The following is a 23,394-nucleotide window of genomic DNA, read 5'->3' on the forward strand; positions in this document are numbered from 1 at the left end:
CCAATTTGCTTGGGGTGGGTTTTTTTTGCTCATGGGTTGTGTTATGAATCCTGTTGGTGGTGTTTCCCCAACATAATGCCACAATTTTTCTCTCTGTTATTAAAAGGCTTTTGCTACACTCAGACTATGTGCTTGCGAGAGGGGAAGTATTGCCTCTTGGAGGCGCCCAGCGGGGGTGGTATATATTTGTCCCAGGTCACTGGGTTGGGGCTCGAGCCGGTTTGCATTGTGTTATTGGAATGGAACCCCTAGATACTGAACCCGGCCCTTGTTGCTGCCAACTCTGGCGGGCAGAAGGGTTACATGTAAAATCAGTTTTAATGTTCGATACAAATGGGGAGATTGTCAAAGGATTTTCAATGGGAGTTGGGCCATGGAATTGCCCTCTTTGCCTCTGAAAATCTTCACCAAAGACAAAAATCATGGTCCTGGACTCAGAAGAAGACACATAAATAACCCCAGCGTTCCAAAGGTGTGTATTGGGAAGGGTAGCTGAGTTCTGAAATGAGCTGGAGAATGGAAAATGAGGGAGGATCCAGGAGAAAAGATTAGGAGTTCAAGTTTGGCAATGTTGTGCTGGAACTAGAGATTAGGATTCTCTGCCTTGGAATATACCAATGTAAAATGTTCATCGTAGAGCCTATGAGGAACAAAGACAAGTCCTGCCTGCCGCAGAGCACAGCAGAGATTCATGAAGGAGAAAATAGCAGAGGACAAGACTGACCCATTTACCTTAATATTAGAAGAAAGGAAATTTTCAGGGAAACTGGGATATTTTTCTTCCTATTTTTCTTCATGCTAAATTCCGCAGATCTGTTAAAATGGGATTTGCATATCAGTGATTCTCCAGAGTGCAAGTCAAGATCATCCCTTAAATATGGACATCCAGAATCAAGGGAAATTCTACATGCCGTGTGTCCATAACCTAATGGAGTTCAATGGGTATTGGGTACCAAACTCTCTTAAGCCCCTTTGAAAATCCCAGCTAAGAGCATGGAGGGACTTTTGACAAGGAATAGCACTGGCTGAAGATTGAATGAACAAGTAGTAGATCAAAAGTGCCATCAACATTTCCAATGTCAATGGGAAAAATGATGAAATGATCAGGATCCCCTTCCCTTCCCTTGCCCTGTTTCTTGACAAACTCTAGTTGCAAGTTGTAGCTGATTGAGGCTTAGGGAGATGGGGAGGTGGTAATAATTATTCAGGCACTAGGATTCTGACTTGAACATTCAAGGAACATCCAATAATGCATTTTAATGCATTGAGCATCTCTTGTAACCTACAGAATTCAAGACTGGGGTGGAGATGGAAAACTGATTCGGTGTGTTGGTTTTCACCCTCTGAGTCCTGGATTTCCCTATTGCTGCTATTTGCATACAGAAGGAAGCGTCCACTCCCATGGATGATGAGATTGTTTCTCATCAGGAGGACTGAGAAGAACAGAATTCAATACAAAGTATCGTTTATTTCTCCAGATGTTAGAAAATCTGTGGACCAAATGAATTTGGTCACTGTGTGGGGTGGGGTAAAATTTTCCACAGCAGCTAAGGGCCAGATTTTTAAAGGTATTTAGGCACCTAGTGGGATTTTCAAAAGCATCGAGGTGGCTAACACCCACTCAAACCCACTAGTTCCTCAGGAGGATGTTAAACAGAAGCTACTAAAGTTAGACATTTTTAAATCAGCAGATCCAGATAACCCGCATCCAGGAGTGTAAAAAATGCTAGCTGAGGAGCTCACTGGGCCTTTACTGTTGAAACACTGGAAGAAAGCTAATGTTGTGCCAATATTGAAAAAGGGTAAATGGGAGGACCAAGGTAATTATAGGCCTGTCAGGCAAGATAACGGAGTGGCTGATTGTGAGGTTATTGACATAAGCTGGGACCGTATAGATCATTGTTGCAACCAGTCCTGTAGTGGCACCAAATCTTGTATAAAGGGAGTCAAATAAGGTGTCAAAACAAGGCTATGGTTTGCTGGTGCTGATTATGCTGTCTATTTGTGTGTATTATTTTTGTTGTTAAAGTTATGAATATTGGCTCTATACTGTCTGTATTTCAAACTTATACTACGCTCCTCCGTGACACCCCAGGCAAGCTGGTGTCAGCTCTGCCTAGCCTGCTTGGTGGCCCATTAAGGACCACCAGATATACACTTGACCCATTGAGAGAAGGCAGACACGCATTGGGACTCAGCAAGGTATGCACGGACCTGCCTATGGACAGAACTCTCAGGTGTTTCCAGGCCAGGTGATGGACAGCTTCTCTTTGGCACAAAGAAAGAAAGACCACATGGCAAGAGACTATAAAAAGCTGCTGCAGCTCCTCCATCTTGTCTTCAGTCCTGCTTCATCCCTCTGGAGGGACTTTGCTACACTGAAGCTTTGAACCAAGGACTGAAAGATCCATCCCAGCTGTGGATGTTCTCCTGAGACTTGATTTGAATCTGCAGTTTATTCTCTCACTGCTGCAAGCCTGAACCAAGAACTTTGCCATCACTGTATGTCATTGATTCCATTGAACCAATTCTAGCTCTCGTCTATATCTTTTCTTTTTATGAATAAACCTTTAGATTTTAGATTCTAAAGGATTGGCAACTGCGTGATTTGTGGGTCAGATCTGATTTGTATATTGACCTGGGTTTGAGGCTTGGTCCTTTGGGATCGAGAGAACCTTTTTTCTTTTACTGGGCTATTGGTTTTCATCACCATTTGTCCCCATAACGAGTGGCACTGGTGGTGATACTGGGAAACTGGGGTGTCTAAGGGAATTGCTTGTGTGACTTGTGGTTAGCCAGTGGGGTAAAAGCAAAGTCTTCTCTGTCTGGCTGGTTTGGTTTGCGTTGGTGTGCACAGAAACCCCAGCCTTGGGCTGTAACTGCCCTGCTTGAAGCAATTTGTCCTGAATGGGTACTCTCTGTTGGGTCCCGCCAGAACCAGCATCATTACACTGATAAGGGACTCAATTAATAAAGAAATAAAGTAATATAATTAATGTCATTTAACATGGGTTTATGGTAAATAGATCCTGTCAAACTAACTTGGTATCATTTTTGATGACATTACAATTGTGATTGATAAAGGCAATAGTGCTGATATAATAGACTTCTCTATGGCATCTGACTTGGTGCTGCATGACATTTTGACTAAACAACTAGAAGGATACAAAAATAACATGGCACACAATACATGGACTAAAAGCTGGCTCACGGTTAGGTCTCAAAATGTAATTGTTAAAGGGAATTGTCTTGGAACAGGTATGTTTCCAGTGGGGTCCAAGAGGGTTCTGTTCATATCCTAACTCTATTTAACATTTTTTCATGACATGGAAGATGACATAAACTCATCACTGATAAAGTTTGCAAATGACACAAAAATGAGGAAGTAGTTAATAATGAAGAGGACAGGGTTACAGAGCGATCTGGATCGCTTGGTAAGCTGGGCGCAAGCAAACACTATGATTTTACTATGGCTAAATGTGAATGTCTACATCTAGGAACAAAGCATGTAGGACATACTTGCAGGATGTGGAACTCTATTGTGGGTAACAGTGATTCTGAAAAAGATTTGGCGGTCATGGTGGATAATCAGCTGAACATGAGCTCCCAGTGTGATGCTGTGCCAAAAGGACTAATGCAATTCTTGGATGCATAAAGAGGAAAAAGACTACGTCCAGTTCTCGTGTCAACAATTCAAAAAGGATGTTGATCAATTGGAGAGGGTTCAGAGAAGAGCCATGAGAATGATTAAAAGTTTAGGAAGCACGCCTTATAGTGACAGACCCAAGGAGCTCAATCTATTTAGCTTAACAAAAAGAAGGTTAATGGGTGAATAAACCACAGTCTATAAATTCCTTCATGGTCTCTTCAGTCTAGCATAGAAAGGGATAACACCATACAATGGCTGGAAGTTTAAGCTAGGCAAAATCAGACTGGAAATAAGACATAGAGTGAGAGTAATTAAGTTTTGGAGCAATTTACTAACGGTCATGGTGGATTCTCCATCACTGAGAATTTTTCAATCAAGATTGGATGTTTTTCTAAAAGATCTGCTCTACAAATTATTTTGGAGAAGATCTATGTCCTGTGTTATACAGAAGGTCAGACTAGATGATCACAATGGTCCCTTCTGGCTTTGGAATCTATGAATCAATGAAACCAATGACTTTAGGTGCCTTGGTGTTTTTGAAAATCCCACTACATGCCTAAATACCATTTAAAATCTGGCCCTGGGTGACTTGAGAGCCTACATCTAATTTTCAAAAGAGCTTTAATCTTTCAGAGCCAGATTTTCAAAAGTATGAAGATGTCTAAAGCTTCAGATAGATGCTCAGCGGGATTTTCAAAAACCCCTAACCAGATTAGGTGCCTAACCTGCTTAAGCATTTTTGACAGTCTGCACCGTTGACATCTAAACACTTTTGAAACTCTAGCTCTTAGGCTCCTAAGCAACTTACATGATTTTGTAATGGGATTTAGGCTTCTATATCATTTAAGCACTGTCATAAATATAAAGGGAAGGGTAACCACCTTTCTGCATTCAGTGCTATAAAATCCCTCTTGGACAGAGGCAAAACCCTTTCACCTGTAGAGGGCTAAGAAGTTAAGATAACCTCGCTGGCACCTGACCAAAATGACCAATGAGGAGACAAGATACTTTCAAAGCTGGAGGGGGAGGAACAAAGGGTCTGTCTGTCTGTCTGTGTGATGCTTTTGCTGGGAACAGATCAGGAATGCAGCTCAGAACTCCTGTAAAAAGTTAGTCAGTACTCTAGCTAGAAATGCGTTAGATTTCCTTTTGTTTAATGGCTGGTAAAATAGGCTGTGCTGAATGGAATGTATATTCCTGGTTTTGTGTCTTTTTGTAACTTAAGGTTTTGCCTAGAGGGATGCTCTATGTTTTGAATCTGATTACCCTGTAAGGTATTTACAATCCTGATTTTACAGAGGTGATTCTTTTACCTTTTCTTTCATTAAAATTCTTCTTTTAAGAACCGAACCTGATTGCTTTTTCATTGTTCTTAAGTTCCAAGGGTTTGGGTCTGTGTTCACCTGTACAAATTGGTGAGGATTTGATCAAGCCTTTCCCAGGAAAGGGGGTGTAGGGCTTGGGGGGATACTTTGGGGGAAGAAGTCTCCAAGTGGGCTCTTTCCCTGTAGTTTGTGTAACACGCTTGGTGGTGGCAGCATAGGGTTCAAGGACAAGGCAAAGTTTGTACCTTGTGGAATTTTTTTAACCTCAGCTGGTAAGAATAAGCTTAGGGGATCTTTCATGCAGGTCCCCACATCTGTACCCTAGAGTTCAGAGTGGGAAAGGAATCTTGACAGGCACCCTTGAAAATTGTACCTGTGATGTCTAACAATCCATGTAACAAAGCTTCTCCTGAATTATGATCTTTTGTATCTTGACAGATGGAGCCTGTGACTGGAATAGAGAAGGAAATCTACTCCAGGATATAGGAATTTATCCTTCTGGGCTTCCCCCGTAGTCAATATTTGCAGATCTCTCTTTCTGTGGTGTTTACCATGATGTATGTCCTGACAGTTGCAGGAAATGTTGCCATCCTAGTCCTAGTGAGGGCCAGCCATCAACTCCGCACCCCCATGTACTTCTTCCTTTGCTACCTCTCCTTGCTGGAGATATGATACAGCACAGCCTGTGTTCCCAAGACCATTGCGATTTTCCTGGGGAAAAGCAGAACCATCCCCTTTAGTAGCTGCATCCTGCAGATGGACTTCATTTTCTCCCTGGGCTGCACAGAATATTTCCTCTTGTCCGCCATGGCCTATGACTGCTATCTGGCTATTTGCTACCCATTGCACTATAGCACCATCATGAACAGCACCTTGTCTGCTCAGCTGGCCCTTGGCTCCTGGGTGTGTAGTTTCCTGGCTATTTCTATCCCAGAATCCCTGAGAGTTAGATTGTCCTTCTGTGGCACTAATGTCATTACTTGTTTCTTCTGCAGCATAGATTCCTTCATCATTCTCTCCTGCCCAGACACCTACATGATTGAGATGGCAGCTTTTATCATCTCGATCATCATCATCCTGGGATTATGTTCAATAACTCTGGTCTCCTACATTTACACCCTCTCCACCATACTGAGAATCCCGTCAGCCCAAGGCCAGCAAAAGCCTTTTCCACTTGCTCTTCCTATCTCACTCTTGTGATTATATGGTACAGCTCCACCATCTTCCTGTATGTCAGGCCTTCCAGACAGAATGCCTTGGACATGAACAAGACTGTCAACACTTTGAATACTATTGTAACTCCGCTGTTCAACCTCTTCATTGACAGTCTGAGAAACAAAGAGGTGAAGGAGACTTTATGGAAGGTATTCAGTGGGCCATGAAGTTGTTTTTGAATGGCTTAGATGTTACTGGGTCTGATTCTCAGCCTGTGCTCATGTTCCTTTTGGTAGTAACCGTCCTTGTTGTTGTTCTTTTAATCCTGGTTCCAGTTTTACATTTACAATTTTTGTATTTGGGTAAAATGTTCAGAAGTGCCTAAGGGCCAGATTTGCAAAGGAATTTAGGCACCTAAAGATTCAGATAGGCCCCTAAACACCATGAAAGATGTGGTTTCTAGGAGCCTAATTTTTATTGAAAATCTACTGGACGTGAGCTCCTAAGGGGCATATTTTCAAAGATATTTAGGTGTCTAAAGATGCAGATAGTTGTTTAGTGGGCTTTTCCAAAGCACTTCAGCAGATGAGGCACCAAAATCCCATTGATTTCAGTGGTAGCTACAAATACTTTTGAAAATCTGTCCCTTAAAATCTCTCGAGAGGTCCCATTGGCATGAATGAACATCTTTCAACTGAATTAAATGGCCTTTCGATCAGGCCCTATGTAGACATTACTTTTAGCAATTCACATTTAGGCCCCCATCCTGAGATCCTTACTCAAGTGCTAAATTATATTATTTTGAGTAGTCCACTTGACTCTAATGGGACTACTCACACTAGGAAAGAAAGCTTGTGCATAAAGCGTGTGCAGGATCAAGACCTTAGTGACACTGAATCTGCACTCAGAAGTTTGTCCTAAGTTTAAATTTGTAGCAACTCCAGAATTTTCATTATCTGTGATGTATGACTGGTTGGCCAACTCACACGACATTGTGTCTGTTCCTTGGTTCAATAGCTGAAAAATTATTAAACAGCAGACTAAAGAACAACATGCAGGAAATAAAGAATGATGAACAACGATGGTGGATTTTTTTTTTATTAGTGAAGAATTTCAAAAAATCAAATTTATTTCCCTTTTTAAGGGTTCTAAGTTTGGGGGTCCTACATGTTGGTAAATGGAAACAATTCAATCAAGTTTTTTTATAAAGTTTTCCATTTAAATGTGGTAAAAAAATCACTAAATCAACAGTTCTTTACAAAAATTTTCATTTTTGAAAATGGTCATTTTTCAACAAAAAGGAATTACAAGGGAGAAAGAAGTTCAATTAATGGTGATCAATATGTTTTCACAGAATCTTTTTTATCAAATGAACTTGATTTGACTGTGACATTTCTGATTGTTAAAGGCAATGGTGTTGACGTAATAGACTTGCATTTTTCTAAAGGTTTGATTCAGGGTAACATCACACTATTTAAAAATAACACTACACAAAAACAATAGTAAATTGATTAAAAACTGGCTAACTGTTTGTTCTCAAAACATAACTGTTGATAGGAACTGTTCATTTTAATGGGTGATAGACACCTAGATGCTTTTGAGAATCCCACTAGGTTCCTAAATACCTTTACATATCTTGCCCTTGATGCCTGACTTATTTGTATTTTTGTATATTTGTATCTAGACCAGTCTTATCATCGGAGTGTAAATAAACTTTAACTTTTACCTTTGTATCCCCCTACCTTTTGGAAAGTGTTTTACTTATTAAGGCTGGGGATTTCAAAGGAGGTAAAGACGTAGGCTGGGTTTAACAAAGGAACCTGAGAGAGTTTTAATAGAATTTTTGCACCTATGTCCCTTTGGCATCTTTGGAAGTCCCAGCCATAATTGGAGCTGGTTGGAATTTTCATTGTAGAGGAAATTCCAATAGTTTGAAATTGATTTTTATCCCAAATCTGGATGAAAATTTAAAACGTGCTGATACAGACTAACACGGCTACCACTCTGAAACTTGTATTTAGCTGTGACATTCTGAACACCTTCCCCAGACCTGAAGAAGAGCTCTGTGTAAGCTTGGAAATTTGTCTCTCCCAACAACAGAAATTGGGCCAGTACAGATGTTACTTCACCCGTTGCTTGGAAAACCCCATCAAGGAGATGACATACGGGCACGCCCAATAAATGAGAAAACACTGACAACACTGTCTACCCAAACACTCAGCATCTCCCCAGGCAGAGGAACCAGAATGGAGATGGGGGTGGAGGGGCAGGGGGCCATGGCCCCATCACTTTTAAAAGTGGGAGGGCTATGTTCTCCACTTTTTACTGGCCTTAAGGGTGAGCGATGGTGGGGAGGGGGCAGAGAGGAGCAAGCGTGGGGAAGGGTCTTGGGGGGAAGAGGCGGCACGAGGGTGGGTCCTCGGGGGAAGAGGCCGTATGGGGGTGGGACCTTGGTTCAGGTGTCGGTGGCCCCCCCACTTCTAGGGAGCTTCCAGTGCTCCTGTCCCCAGGCACTCCCACCTCATAAAGAAACAAATCAATCCACCAGTAAAAAAAAAACAAAAAAAACCCCCTAAAATAAAATTTAAAAAATCTGAGAAAGAAGCAAGAACCAAACAACTGCACTGATACCACAATCATATTTTTTACCCTGAGGGGAAGAACAAAAAAAGGAATGGAGTCTCTGGCTCCTCGCGGTCTACTAGGGGCTTTGCTATGGCTCCTGATTTTATGTGGAAGGTGCTCAGATAGCATGGTGATGGGTGACAGTGTGGAATCCTACGATAGATGGATAGATTAGATTAGACAGAACGAACTCCTGCAAATCCTTCTTACATGGGATTATGGCTGGCACCTGACACAGGGTAGGACTCTGCACTTAAATAGGTCCCCTGTCTCTTTGTCATATGCTAAAATTAAGACTTCCAGACCCACCAGCCATGCTCCCCCCCTCCCCCCCATCACTTGCAGACTCCCTATACAGCAAAAGACTTGTTCCATGCAGCAGGGCCTGTAGGTGAAAGGCAACAAAAATCAAAGGCCCCAGACTTCAGTCTTGATTTCTCTGAGTGATAGTCCTTCAGCAAAGTAACAGGCACCTTTCTCAGGTAGGAGGAGAGCTGCCATGAACAAAGAATGATAGACGGCTATTGAGCAAGCCCAGACTTCTGCAGTCACCATGTCAATATTTACCCAGATAGCAAAACACAGAGTTCATGATCTGATGCTGCCATATCCCACTCTGTCACATCAGCAAACAGAAACCTAAAAGCCATCATACTCCAAGCAAAGTTTTGACCCCCAAAAAGGAGAAGAACCAGAGAGTCCATGAAGTCCAATGGGTACTTTCTAATGGCTACTGATTTTATGTGGAAGGTACTCAGATAACATGGTGAGGGGTGGCAGTATAAAAGCATGAGATAGATAGATTTTCATCTTACTTATACTGATATAAACCTAGAAGAACTCCACTGACTTAGAGGAGTTAGTGTGGATTTACCACTATACATACAGCATTTTGCAAAAAAAAAATCACACACCATATTCTTATGGGGACAATAATGTCATCAGTTGATTGTATTTGTAAAAAAAACAGATAAAACCATGTTCATCAGAGAAATGCAGACATTTTATTTTTGTTGAATAACCTCCACCCAGTCAGTTTCCTCAGGGAAGCTTTGATTTCCTTGTTCCTCATGCTGTAGATGATTGGATTCATCACTGGCGGCAGCACGGAATAGAGAACAGCCACCACGAGATCCAGAGCTGACGGAGAGCTGGAGATGGGTTTCATGTGAGCAAAGACAGCAGTGGAAAGAAACATGGAAATTACAATGAGGTGAGGAAGGCATGTGGAGAAGGTTTTATGTCGGCCCTGCTCAGAGGGGATTCTCAATACCGTGGTCAAGATCTGAACATATGTCACAATTATAAAAACAAAACAACTTAGGGTTAAACACACACCAAATGCAATAACCCCAACTTCACTGAAGTACGAGTTAGAGCAGGCAAGCTTGAGTAGCTGGGGGATTTCACAGAAGAACTGATCCACCATGTTGCCTCCACAGAAGGTTATCGAAAACGTGTACCCAGTATGCAATGAAGAATAGAGAATTACACTGATCCAGGCACTGGCTGCCATTTGGACACAAGCTCTCCTGTTCATTATAGTCTCATAGTGCAGTGGTTTGCAGATGGCGACGTATCGATCGTATGCCATGATGGTGAGTAAGACAAAGTCGGTTTCAGCAAAGAAGATGAAGAAAAAGACTTGGGTGACACATCCAGAATAGGAAATGGACCTGGTGTTCATAAGGGAATTGGCCATAGATTTGGGGATGGTGACAGAGATGGAGCCGAGGTCTAGGATGAACAAACTCATCAGGAAGAAGTACATGGGGGTGTGAAGGTGGTAGTCAAGAGCTATGGCTATGATGATGAGAAGATTTCCTGTCAGGGCTGCCAGGTAAAGCACTAGAAACACCATGAAGTGCAAAATCTGCAGCTCTCGAACATCAGAGAATCCCAGGAGAAGGAACTCGGTCACGGTGGTTTGGTTGGACATTTTCTTTCTTAGTTCATCGTGTGATGGCTGTGGAGGGAAGGACAAGAGCAATGGTCAGGGTTATAGCGAGAGAGGGAATGACTCTGATTCCCCTCTCCCTGATATCTCATGGTGTGAATGTCAAAGGTGCACAGCACTTGTCACTTCCATTGTCTGGAGTAGTGAGGGCTCCTCACCGCTCACAACCAGGGCACTACTCTGGTGCGTTATGATAGGAGTGTAAATTGGCATCGCTCCCTTAAAGTCACTGGAGCTGGGTCAGTTTACACCATCTGAGGGTCTGGCCCAAGATGAGGATGTGGCTTGATCAAATGCAGGATGAAAGATGGAACAAAGTACAATCCAAATCCAACAATTTGAGCCAAAATTATGCCCCTATTGCTACAGACAGCAGGCTCACAACTTGGCCAACTCAACTAAAATACTAAAATGCCAGCACAGTCTGATTCCCACTTAACTGAGAAATACAGCACAGAATCACCCAGCTTCCCGCATGGCAGCTTTTCTGTGATGATTCCACCCCAACATCCCACATACCGCCTGATGCCTACTTACAAGTTGATTTATGGCACCAGATCCCAGCTGCACTCCCATTGCTGGGTGATGGTGGGCTGGTCGCATCGCTCAGTTGCTCCTAGGTTGTGTGGTTCCCCTCTGTGACTTTATTTCTGTGCTGTGTGAGTCAGGAGACTTTGGTTCTAGTCTTGCCTCTGTCACTTTGTGACCATGGAGCAGTCACCGCTGCCTCTCTTTCCTCCCCTTCCCTTTGTCTGTCTTGTGTACTTTGAATGTGAACTCTTTTGGGGATGGATTGTGTCTTCCTATGTGCATGTTCTGTGCACATGTTGACAGTATTTTTGTTTAGCAGGCAGCAGTGTGGGACAGAGGCTATGATGGTAGAAGTGGAGATCTGGGTTCTAGTTCCATCAACCTCCTGCCTGTCCTTGGGTATGATAAAGAGAGACAGGCTTTGTCTGGGAGCTTCGACTCTCAGGGCTTTAGTTTAGAGAGGTTAGTATGTTTAAAACACATTCTCTGGGCGACCAACTTTGCTACTTACTCAGTTTTACCATCCTGCAGCTACCCCTTTGAAACAGACAAACATGGTTGCAATACAGGGAATGGGGTTGGAAATTATGGTGTTATTGGACAATATTCATGTTCCCCACCCTGGCAAAAAGCTAAGTTTCCAGGTAGGAGTAGTCAGACAATTTCTACTTTATTTCAAAGGAAAATTCAGTTTTCAGTTGAATATATTTTCATGGAAAATCTCTGATATCCATAACAATGAAAACTTGTTTTCATTATGCCTAAAAATTTTCAGGTTCCAACAGTTTTCGGTTGAAACTGTTTGGTTCTCACAACCTCAATGAAAAGTCAATTTTTTCTGGTGGAAAAAAAATCTGATCATCTCTAGATATCTGCATAATTTGATAGTAAAAGTCTTCAAGAGTTCTAATTGCAATTCATATCTCTGATATTAAATTTGCCCCATATATTAATACTCTAACATATGTAATTGAAATAGAAAACTTACTTTGTTGGTCTTTATTCCAATTTGCGATGCATTTGATCCTACAGTGTTAGGAATCATTGGTCATTATCTATCTATCTATCTATTCACCCACTGCCAGGATTGTTTGGTTCTCTCTGTCATGCCCCCATCACTGTCGTATCTACCAGCTGTTGTCGCATCCCTTCGCTGGATGTCCTGAGTTGTGGGGGTCTCTCTGCAGTTCCTAGCACAGATGGGTCCTCCCTGCTTCCCTCCTAGGGCAGGCTTGGGTGAAAGGTGATGGACTAAATGGGATCAGGGGCTGAAAGACACTCCCAGCTCTCGAGCTGATCCTGGTTTGTGCCGGCTTCAAACAAGGTCACAGCCCAAGATATCCCTGCTCTGGGGCTAAATAGCTGAATCTGGTCTCCAGGGCTGTGAGCCCAGCTCTGCTCTCACCTCAGGAGCAAATCATCCTGACAACCTGCCCTAGTTGACCCTAACCCCCCAGAGGAGGAACAGCACCTGCCCTGCATCTCACATGATGACAGCATCTCTTGAAGGACCTTTAGCTAAAAACAAGGCAGGGCTGGATGAGAAAGAGGGTCCCCACAGGATGGCAAAATAAAACATATATTTGTAGCACAGACATGGGATCTACAATAGCTAAGAGCCTCTTGGCACCAGAGTCTCAGTTGGCCTGGAATAGCCTGTTCCTTCATTAACTCCACATAGTCACCTCTAGGGGAGCAGAGATGTTTTTCTCCTGCATTGCACCAGCAGCTCTTGGGATGCAGCCACCAGAGGAACCCACAGCTCAGGCTGCCCTGGCTGCTTCAAGTTCCTCACTAAGAGACAAACACTAAAAACTAAGGACCAGGTCCTGAGTTTGTGTAAACTGGTACACTTCCACTGACTTCATAGTAGCGAGGGCTATTTACACCACTTGGGATCTGACTCATTGACTTCCAGGGAGCTACATCCATTTACACCAGCTGAGGATCTGGCCCATGACGCAGTTTCCAACCCATATCCTTTGCCTGTGAAACTGAACCAAAGAAGAGTCAAACATTCGTAACCAGGCTCCTCTTTCCTAGCTCTTCGTCCACTGGGATGAATTACAAGTATAACTTGTAAGTGTGACAGAGCGATTCATTCCCACTTGGGACAGAACTGGGGACAGTGTTGTGGAGATTTTCTGCATCTGATCTTCAACTTTTATTGGGATGAATAGCCCAGGTCTTTTTCTTTCTTTCTTTCTTTCTTTCTTTCTTTCTTTCTCAGTAGTAACACTGTTTTCCTTCCGGCAGACAACATTAAAATAAAAGGCTCCTTTGGCTGCAGATGCACTGTTTAAAAATGTGTAATTTACACAAGACATTCATGTCAGAGAAACTGATGAAATGCAAAGAGCCAGAGAGTAGAAATCAGCCCGAGACCTGTTGGAATCAATGGTTCCGATCCTCAGCAAGTTCAAATCAGGGTAGCTCCACTGAAGTGGATGGGTCAGTGCCCCAGTTTCTGTAAATCACCTCTAGCTGCCTTGGACTCAGAGGGTCCAGACCCCCAAACAGCTGTTGTGTAAATCAGCCCCAGCCCCACTGAAGTCAGTTAGACCAGTTCCTCAGCGAATGTAAATTGGCAGAGTGCTATGGAACTCGGCCAGGTTACATGAGCTAAATATCTGTGCCATGATGTCTAGTTTTTCCTTTGTTCCTGTCTCTGAGATTCTCATTGCTGAACATCACAATCCCATCTCAATGCTCCTGGAATATTCCAATAGCAGGGTTCATAGAAACCTGCAAAATGGGTACCCAACCAGTAAATGAACTGATGAATATTATTACCATCACAGCAACGCCCTTCTAGTTATGGTTGCATCATGACTTCTGTTTAAAGGTCCTCCTTTCTTAAAAAGAAAAGAAAAAGAAATAGAAAAAACAGAAGACATGCTTAATCAGATTCTTTTGAAATTTAGTGTGCCTTAGGAGGGTGCAGGGTAGGATTAGTGACCTAAATGTGGGGTCATTTGAGTGAAGGGTTGTGGAGATATGAGCCCAGTTACAAGATTCTAGGTTTGTTTATTTTGCTCAAAGCTAGAGATCCAACTATTGATCTGATGCAGGTCAAACTGGTCTCAATCTGTCTCATTTTTCCCAAGGTAGTGCACGGCCCCCACTAAATCTTGGGGGACCCAAAATGAGAATGGAATTTAAGAAAGTCTGCGTGTTGGATTGTGCTCTTGTGCCAATGCAGAAGGAGGGCTAGCAGATTTCCATTCCCGCCATTTCGTATGGTTTAAAGCTCAGTTTCTGGAAGTGCACTAGAAGCTGAATGGTTACTCGGATAGCTTTGAAATTTGGGTGCCTTGGGCAGGCCCGGGGTAGCATTCGAGTTCCAAATTTGTTGTCATTTGACCAAGGGCTTCCGGAGTTATAAGCCCCTCCATAACTTCCAGTTTCCTTCTGCTGCCTTGTATTGTTAACCTGTGAGGTACGAATGACGGGATCAATCACAGACCTCATTGAGATTGACGGCTGTGAATTCATCCTTCAATTAACATAACTAACAATAAGTTAACCAAAAGCCTTCACCTTAAGCTTTGTCTACACTACCACTCTTGTCAGTCGGGATGTGAAAAAACCACCCCGACCGACAAAAGTTTTACAGACACAAGCGGTAAAGGTAGTAAGATCCGAAGGGTAGACACAGCGGTAAAGGTAAAAGCTGTAAGGTCCATAGTGTTGACATGGCCTAACTCTGTTGAGTTACTCACTGGGTGAGTAAGAGGAGAAACAGCTTCATTTCCTTGACTAGAGTTACTCTTTATTTATACCAGGCTGAGGGCGAGAAGAATGAGTCTCACTGTGTCCAGTGGAATCACTCCTGGTTTCCCTGGGGGGAGCGTATCCGCACCAATGACCAGTGGGGGAACACACAGGGATGCCATTAACGTCTCTCTGTTTGAACTGGGGTAAGTCAGCTTGGAAGAGCAGCCCATGTTTGTAGCTTTCGGCGTTCCTAACTGTGCAACCCTGGACTCGATCACTTCATTTCTTTCCCCACCTACATTTCCATCCATACAAATGTCCTTTGCTTGATGTGGCCACCTCTCCATGGAATGGGGGAAAATGAAACAAAAACCTGTGAAGTGAAGAAATTTTCTTGGAGAAATTTGCTTTGATGAACACATGGCGTGCACCTCTGTGACCAAACCCTGGAACTGCTGAAGTCAGTGAGAGCATTGCTAGTGACTGCAGTGGGATCAGGACCGGGCCTTCCCTGCTATCAGGAAATTGCAAATTAATTTGAGATGAGCCCAGCTCAGACACTGGGCTCTTTCTTGGGATCCTCACTTCCCCAACGCTCAGGCAAGGGGGCTTAGGATCTGAGGTTCTGATTCCACACTAAAGCCCATCGCTACAGAACCCACCTTTACTTTGACTGGCAACAATTGGCTCCTTTGATGGCTATCGCAATCTCCATGGAGAGACCATGTAGTGAAGGGGAGTGGGAGCCCGATCTACCCTCTCCCATTTTGAGATGATCTCTTCAGGTCTGGGCTGGTCCATGGTCTCTGCTGAGGCTGCTCACAGGGGATTAACACGTTCTAGTTTGGATGGATGAGATGTTTGGTGGGTGCTTTCATGACGTGTCCAAGGAGATGAGGCACAAAACCAATTTTTCATGGAGCTCAGAAGGGGAGGACACTGGGGCACTGCTTACTGGGGCTGGGTTGAATAGGTGACCTAGACATGAAAGCAGCCGCTTCATCGGTTATCTCCCAAGCCAGCATGTCCCATCCTGCGCCGAGATGGCTATAGCATTCATGTGGACATGGGGTGTGAACTGAGACCTCCTCTCCTTTCATATGTCCAGTGCTGGAAGCGAAGACCAGGGACTGTCCTGCTCTCTAAAGATGCTGTTTCGGGGAACAGAGAGACAAGGTGGGTGAGGTAATATCTAGTGAGTAGAAAACAGCTCAACAGAATGGGCACCATGCATCCCGGGTACTAATTGCTGATTTCCATGGAGAGGCCCCAGGAATGGGCTTGGCCCTCTGGGGGAACCTGTAACCGACTTTGCAGCATCCTGTGTAATTAGAGCAGAAGCAAGGGGGTGTGGGTGCTGCAGAATCTGGAACAATACAGTGGACACTTGCTCCAGGATGTGAGCTATGACAGGGATTTTCAGAGTGGTTTCATGGAAACAGGTGCCCAGTGCCCATTGTCTGCACAATGGGAGTTAGATGCTTAACTCTCTTAGGGTATGTCTACACTACGAAATAAGGTCGATTTTATAGAAGTCAATTTTTAGAAACTAATTTTATTCAGTCGATTGTGTATATCCACACTAAATGCATTAAGTCAGCGGAGTGCGTCGTCAATACCGTGGCTTGCGTCGACTTACAGAGCGGTGCACTGTGGATAGCTATCCCATAGTTCCCGCAGTCTCCGCTGCCCATTGGAATTCTGGGTTAACCTCCCAATGCCTGATGGGCATAAACATTGTCGCACGTGATTCTGGGTACATGTCGTCAGGACACCCCTTCCTCCTTCCCTCCCTCTGTGAAAGCAACAGCAGACAATCGTTTCACGCCTTTTTCCCTGGGTTATCCATGCAGACGCCATACCACGGCAAGCCTGGAGCCCGCTCAGCTCACCATACGTCTCCTGGGTGCTGCTGGCAGACGCAGTACTGCATTGCTACACAGCAGCAGCTCCTTGCCTTCACGGCAGATGGTGGATTGGTAGCCGGCGTACATCTCCTGGGTGCCTCTGGCAGACCTCGGTGAGGTGGATTGGGGTGGCCGGACAGACATGGCGCTTCTCCTCTTAGAGCACCAAATGGGAGCCAGAGACTCCAGGTCATTCTCTTCTTTAGGTTTCGTCTCATGGCGATTCAGTCCTGCCTGGAATATCATGCGAGCTGGAGGCTTCTGCCTCAGGCTGCTCTCTCAGCCGGCAGCACTGCGCGGTCGCACCTACCCAGCTATAATGATTTAGACCAACTGAGAACCTCTCCCTTCACCTTTAAGAAACCTGTGTAGCCCTTCTGCCAGTTGGAGTCGGCAGCAACAAGGGCTGGGTTCAATATCTAGGGGGTCCTTTTCAACAATGCAACACAACACCGGCTTGAGCCCCCAACCAGTAACCTGGGACAATTACACATCCCCCGTTGGGCGCCTCTAGAGGTAACACTTCCCCTCTCACAAGCACAGAGCCCGAGTATAGCAAAGAAACTTTTAACAATGTAACCCTTCTGCCAGGCCGAGTTGGTAGCAGCAAGGGCCGGGTTCAGTACACAGGGGTTCCCTCTCAACAAAGCAAACGCAAAATTGGCTCAAGCCCCCACCCAGTGACCTGGGAAAATCTAACACACAACCCTGGGAGCCTCAAAGAGACAATACTTCCCCTCTCGTAAGCACAGAGTCTCGGTGTAGTCTCGGAAAATCTTTAATAACATGAGCTAAACGACATCAGCATTAAATTGGGAAAACACCACAACTAGGGTTCATCAACCAAACCATGAGCAAAGACCCACCCCAGCAGATTGGGCCATGTCCTTTCCCTCTGGTTCTTGACTCCAACAACCCAAACATCTCTTGAGTCCAGCAACCCAAAGATCACCCAAAGTCCAAGAACCCAAATGCCCAGCCCTAGAGTTCAAAAGGTCATCTGCAGAGTGTTACTCCCCAGCCTGGGGTGGGGGTGTGTGTGTGTGGTAAGGGGCACCTTACATGATCCGAAGCGGACTGCTCCGCCGCTCCATAGGGCTTCGCTCCACTCCGCTCTACCAGCCGTCCCGCGAGCCACTCTGCTCTGCTCCGTCCCACTCCACCAGCCATCCTGCAGGCAGCTCCTGCCGTCCTACTCCACTCACTGTCCAGCAATAAATATCTTCAGGCTCCCCACTACTTAACACAGTGCTCAGTAATTTTAGCTCTTTAGTGACCTCATCTTGTAGCAGTGGGAACCTCAGTGCTGATGCACCATAACCCCAAAGCAAATTCAGCTCAGCACCTGTAGTTAGACTCCTAATAGACCCAAAAGTAGCTCTGATATTTCACAGTGGAGAAAGAGGAATGTGCAATTGATGTTTCAGGCCCTCTCAAAAGGCCCACAAGACCAGGTACTAACACCTGTCCCCAACCTCTCTCAATTCACTGAGTTTTGGAACCCATGTCCCTTGTCTACCCGTGTCCCGAGTGCTACTTCGTTGATGGTGAGCCCCTTGTCACGGAGTGTGGGGGAGTCCGGGGCCTGCACCCCTCTTCCTGGGATTCACTGTGACTCTCAGCCAGCCAGTAAAACGGAAGGTTTATTGGACAATAGGAACACAGTCTAAAACAGAGCTTGTGGGGACAACCAGGACCCCTCAGTCAAGTCGTTCTGGGGGGCAGGGAGCTTAGACCCCAGCCCTGGGGTTCCCTGTGTTCCACCACCCAGCACCAAACTGAAAACAACCCCCCCCCCCACCCAGCAGTCTCTCTTCTGCAGCCTTTGTCCAGTTTCCCGGGTAGAGGTGTTACCTCCCCCGCCCCGTCCTGGCTCAGGTTACAGGCGCTCAGGTATCCCATCCCCAGTGAAACTCCCCTGCCACATTCCCAGGTCAGCACTCCCCCCTCCCTGCTGCGTCACACCCCTCCGTCATAACAAAAGGCCAAGTACAGTTCCATTCTCCTTGATTCACATGATCAAGATAATAACAATTTATTCTTCCTGCCCCAATAACAGAAACACTGGGGATCCCACAGCAGCCAAAGTGACCATTTGGGCAGCTATGGGCTCATGCTAGGCGGGGTGGGTGAGCCGATGCAAATGAGATCAGCCCCTGAAGTTCTTTTCCACAACTTGCCACACCTCACCACCAGGTGTCAGGGTGGAGCTCATCCTGACCCTGCTGACAGTAAAAAGGGGGAAAGGAACCTGGCATTAACTTGGGAAAGCACTGCAAGCAGGATTCATAACATAAACCATGAGCAAAACACCCACCCCAGAGTATGTTGGGCAGTGTCCTTTTGCCTCAGGTTCTTAAGTCCCACAGTCAAAGATTCCAGTAACGTGCCCATCCCTTCACCGCACCCCACACACAGCTGTTGTCCTTGGTCAGTGAAGACCCAGAGTTCAGAGGTGCATCTGTGGCGTTCACCGCCCACCCTGCTGGACAGAAAGAAAGGCACCTTGCTCTCTCCACTGTCCGGGCATTTGCTCTGGCCCTGCCTCTGCTCCGCCAGCCCTCCTGCACCTTCTGGGATGTCTTGAGGTCCTGCCACATAACACAGCTCTCAGTGATTTCAGCTGTTATTGGGGGAGCCTCACTGATAGTGCAGACTGGGCAGCCTTATGCACCAGAGACACTGTCCTAAAGCAAGACTCATGCTTAGACCTGGTTATTAGTGGCTTTAGCTCTATGGGTCTGCAACAAGACTCTCAATTGAGTCGTAATCAGCTCTGTTATTACACAGTGGAGAGAGAAAGGGTCAAATCGTGTCCAAGAGCCCTTACGCAGTGCTCACATCAGCCGGCCAGCAGGCAGGCACACACGCACCCATAACTCCAGAGCTTTTGAGGATGTAAATTTTGGACTTAGGCACCAAAATGCTTTTGCTCATTTAGCCCTGGGCTCCTGCTCAGTGGGGCTGGGTTTGGACAGGTGACTTAGAGGTGAAAGCAGCAACTTCATCTCTTATCTCCCGAGCCAGCCTGTCCCATCCTGCTCGACAATGTTTGTAGCTTCCACATGGAACTGGGGTGTGAACTGAGACCTCAGCTCCTCTCAAATGTTCAGGGGCTGAAGGCGAGGGACAGTCCTGCTCTCTCAGGTTGCCTTATTGGGGCACAATCTATTCCCAGGCCCTGCTGCAGCGTGGTGCACCCAGCATGATGTGCCAGGGACATAACATCAGCCCAGGGATTCAGTTACTGAGAGCAACCAAAGCAATCAGGCCAAGTGGGGCATCCCCTAGGAAACCCCTGTGAGGAGCACAGAGCTGTGATTATCCCCAGGGGGCATTAGCAGGGGAGAGAGTAGAAAACAGCTCAGCAGAAGGGACCCAATGTATCCTGGGTGCAAAATCACTGATTTCCTTGGAGAGACCCCAGGAATGGGCTTGGCCCTCTGGAGGAACCAGTGACCGACTCTCCAGCATCCTGTGCAATTAGAGCAGACACAAGGGGCTGTGGGTGCTGCAGAATCTGGAACCGTACAGTGAACTTTCACTGCGGGCCATGAGCTGTGACAGGGATTTTCAGAGTGGCTTCAGGGAATTATGTGCCCATCTCCCATTGACTGCACAATGGGAGTTAGGCAACTAATGTCCTTAGACCCCTTTGAATATCCCAGACTTAATATACAGAGATTTCTGTCTTGTCCCCTTGTATCCTAAGTTTCTTTGCACCACCCTAACCCTAAGCGGCCAGATGATTAGCCCAAGGTTCTGAAGTCTGACATTTTTCAGTAGTACATATAGAAGCCCAGGTGGCAGCTGTGCGATCTTCCCTCACTTTCCACTCCCCGGGCATGTGCTTCTACCCTGCCGTGGAGGGACCCTTGCTATATAGGACAGAGGATTCCTTTCTGCATACTTCTGGACCTCTCTATAGTAATGGAGCACAAGGATGCAAATCTATTTCCAGTGATGCTGATGTTTGTGTGTTGGGGACACGTCTTCTAGAAACCACACAAAGACCCCCAGTCCATTTCTTAAGGCCACCATGAAGCCATCACAAGGCACAAACTTTGATGCTTATGCCAACATAGTCACTAGCGGCCTAGCGGGGGAATGGTCCCTGTGCACCCCTAGGCAGTGATGAAGGCAAGGCTGGATGTTGAACACTGCAAAGCTCAGGGATGGATGTTTCTGTTTGGCCAATGATGAAGAGAGGGGCCATTTGTAAAATCTGACAAAAGATCATTTTCCACTTGACAAAGCCCTCAGCTGGCATTTTCAAAGAGGCCTCATTTTCAAAGCTACCCAGTTACCACTGACTGTCAGCTATCCAATGAATATCAGCCTTTCTCGTGTACCCTGCTGGGACCAGATTGTTCTGCATGATCTAGAGGTGAGGTGGTCCCTATCTCAGCTGAGATGGGAGCAGCCTTATATTTTAAAACCTCAAACTCATGAGTCTTTGGTCCTGGGGTCTGTGTCTGGCTCATTTTAAAGGGACAGGGCCATTTGTAGAACCCATGTCTGGATACGGCTGCAGTTTACAAAGCCCTTCAGTGTTAGGAAGGGCTCAAAAATATGGTTTTTGGATCTGTCTTCAGTCTTCTGGGATGATATTATTAAAGCCTCTTCGGGGATATCAGACACTCAGGGCTAGATTCACAGAAGGAATTAGGGCCTGATTTTTTTAAGGTATTTAAGCATCTAGTAGGACTTTCAAAACACCCTTTGATTTCAATTGGATTTAGCTACCTAAATGCTTTTGAAAATCCCACCAGGCACCTAAATACCTTTAAAAATCTTGCCTTTAGGTATTCTAACAATGAGCATTGCAGCACCTAACATTTAGGCACTTAGAAAATCCCCATGATTCCTAAAGCCTGTGTTTGGAGCCCAGGCTCCCTGTTCAGTGAATGGGGAGAGGTAAACACCTAAATGGGATCCACAGTTGCCAGGATGCGGTGGGGAGGTGCCTAACCTGACCACTGGGAGATGATGACTAGACTCGGGTGTGCCAAGCTCCACCCCCTCACAGAGATAGTTGCCTATGTCGACCTGTTGGGTGGCGCCTATCCCTGCTTGTGATGCATACCTGGGAACCCTCTCCTTGGGTCAGGCCCCTCCGGTGTTTTGTGTGAGAAGGAGAAGGCCCTCCTGTTTCACTTTTAGCCCAGTGGTTAGGGTACTTACCTGGCCATGGGGAAACCCCCAGTTCAAGTCCCCCCTCTGCCTATGAAGGAGAAGGGATCTGAAGGGGGATCTGCCACCTTTTGGGTGAGTATCCTAATCACTTGGTTGTGGGATATTCCCATGTGGGGCTCCCTCAACCTCTCCTGTTCAAGCTGTTCCACTTTGGATTAAATCATTAAAGAATCATTGGGTCAAAGAGGGAGAGAGAGCACATGAGAATTACCCTGTAGCCTGGTGGTCAAAGCACTCACCTGGGAGACCCCGTGTCCAGACCCCCTGCTCCAATAACTCTTTAATTATTTTTCCAGACTGGAACAGCTTCAACTGGAGTGACTGTGGGAGCCTCACATCAGAATACCCCTAACACTGATGACATGGACAGTGGCACAGCGTCCTTTCTCTGTGCAAGTCCTTGTCAATGTTGATCTCTCTCTCTCTACTCCATTCATCGGTGTGGTGCCGAAAGTCACTGAATCTTCCGACCTGTCTGTGATACTTCCAAGCAAACCAGAGTATGTTAAAAATATATCCGGTCAAAACAGATCAAAGTTCAAACACTAAGTGCGTTAGGATGAGCTGTTTGTAAATGAGCGATGGAGTAAGATATAGTCATACAAAATCTTTGCGAAATAATGTGTAATAAGGAGTACTTATAAGAAAATCATGATCTGGACATAGACAATCATTAGCAGGAAAAGAAGCACAGTAATTTGCACAATAATTTCCATAGATTATTCATTATCTAGTGTGACAGGGTCGAGCCAGATGGCTACAGGAGAGTAGTAGAAGGCAGATATCTTAGCCCCAGGTTAAGTAGGTCCCTTTCCCCTGGGTAAGGTAACAGGGAAGGTACCAGAACAATCAGGAACCTTCTGGAGACAATTAAGACAGACAGGCTGATTGGCTGCAGGTGTTCTAATCAAGAAGCTGCTAGAATCAATTAAGGCAGGCTAATCAGGGCACCTGGGTTTCAAAAGAAGCTCACTTCAGTTTGTGGTGCACGTGTAATGAGCTGGGAGCAAGAGGCGCTAGGAGTGAGAATGTGGACTGTGGGAGGACTGAGGAATACAAGCATTATCAGACACCAGGAGGAAGGTCCTATGGTGAGGATAAAGAAGGTGTTGGGAGGAGGCCATGGGGAAGTAGCCCAGGGAGTTGTAGCTGTCGCACAGCTGTTCCAGGAGGCACTCTAGACAGATGCATTCCACAGGGCCCTGGAGTCGAGGGTGAGCCCGGGTTCCCCCCAAACCTCCCAACTCCTGGTCAGACACAGGAGGAGTTGCCCTGGACTGTGGGTTCATGAAAACGGCCAAACTGAGGGCTGCCATGAAGCTCAAAGGCAAA

General features: G+C 45.6%; 1 protein-coding gene across 1 annotated transcript; it reads right to left on the bottom strand.

The window, feature by feature from the left end:
* Positions 1 to 9,739: 9,739 nt before the first annotated feature.
* LOC144275240 (olfactory receptor 14A16-like) lies at positions 9,740 to 10,693 on the bottom strand. Its single transcript, XM_077834421.1, has one exon. It carries the CDS (start codon positions 10,691 to 10,693, stop codon positions 9,740 to 9,742), a length of 954 nt encoding a protein of 317 aa, XP_077690547.1.
* Between the last annotated feature and the right edge of the window lie 12,701 nt (positions 10,694 to 23,394).

This window comes from Eretmochelys imbricata, chromosome 14 (assembly GCF_965152235.1).
Source record: "Eretmochelys imbricata isolate rEreImb1 chromosome 14, rEreImb1.hap1, whole genome shotgun sequence".
In the NCBI taxonomy this organism is placed as follows: domain Eukaryota; kingdom Metazoa; phylum Chordata; order Testudines; family Cheloniidae; genus Eretmochelys; species Eretmochelys imbricata.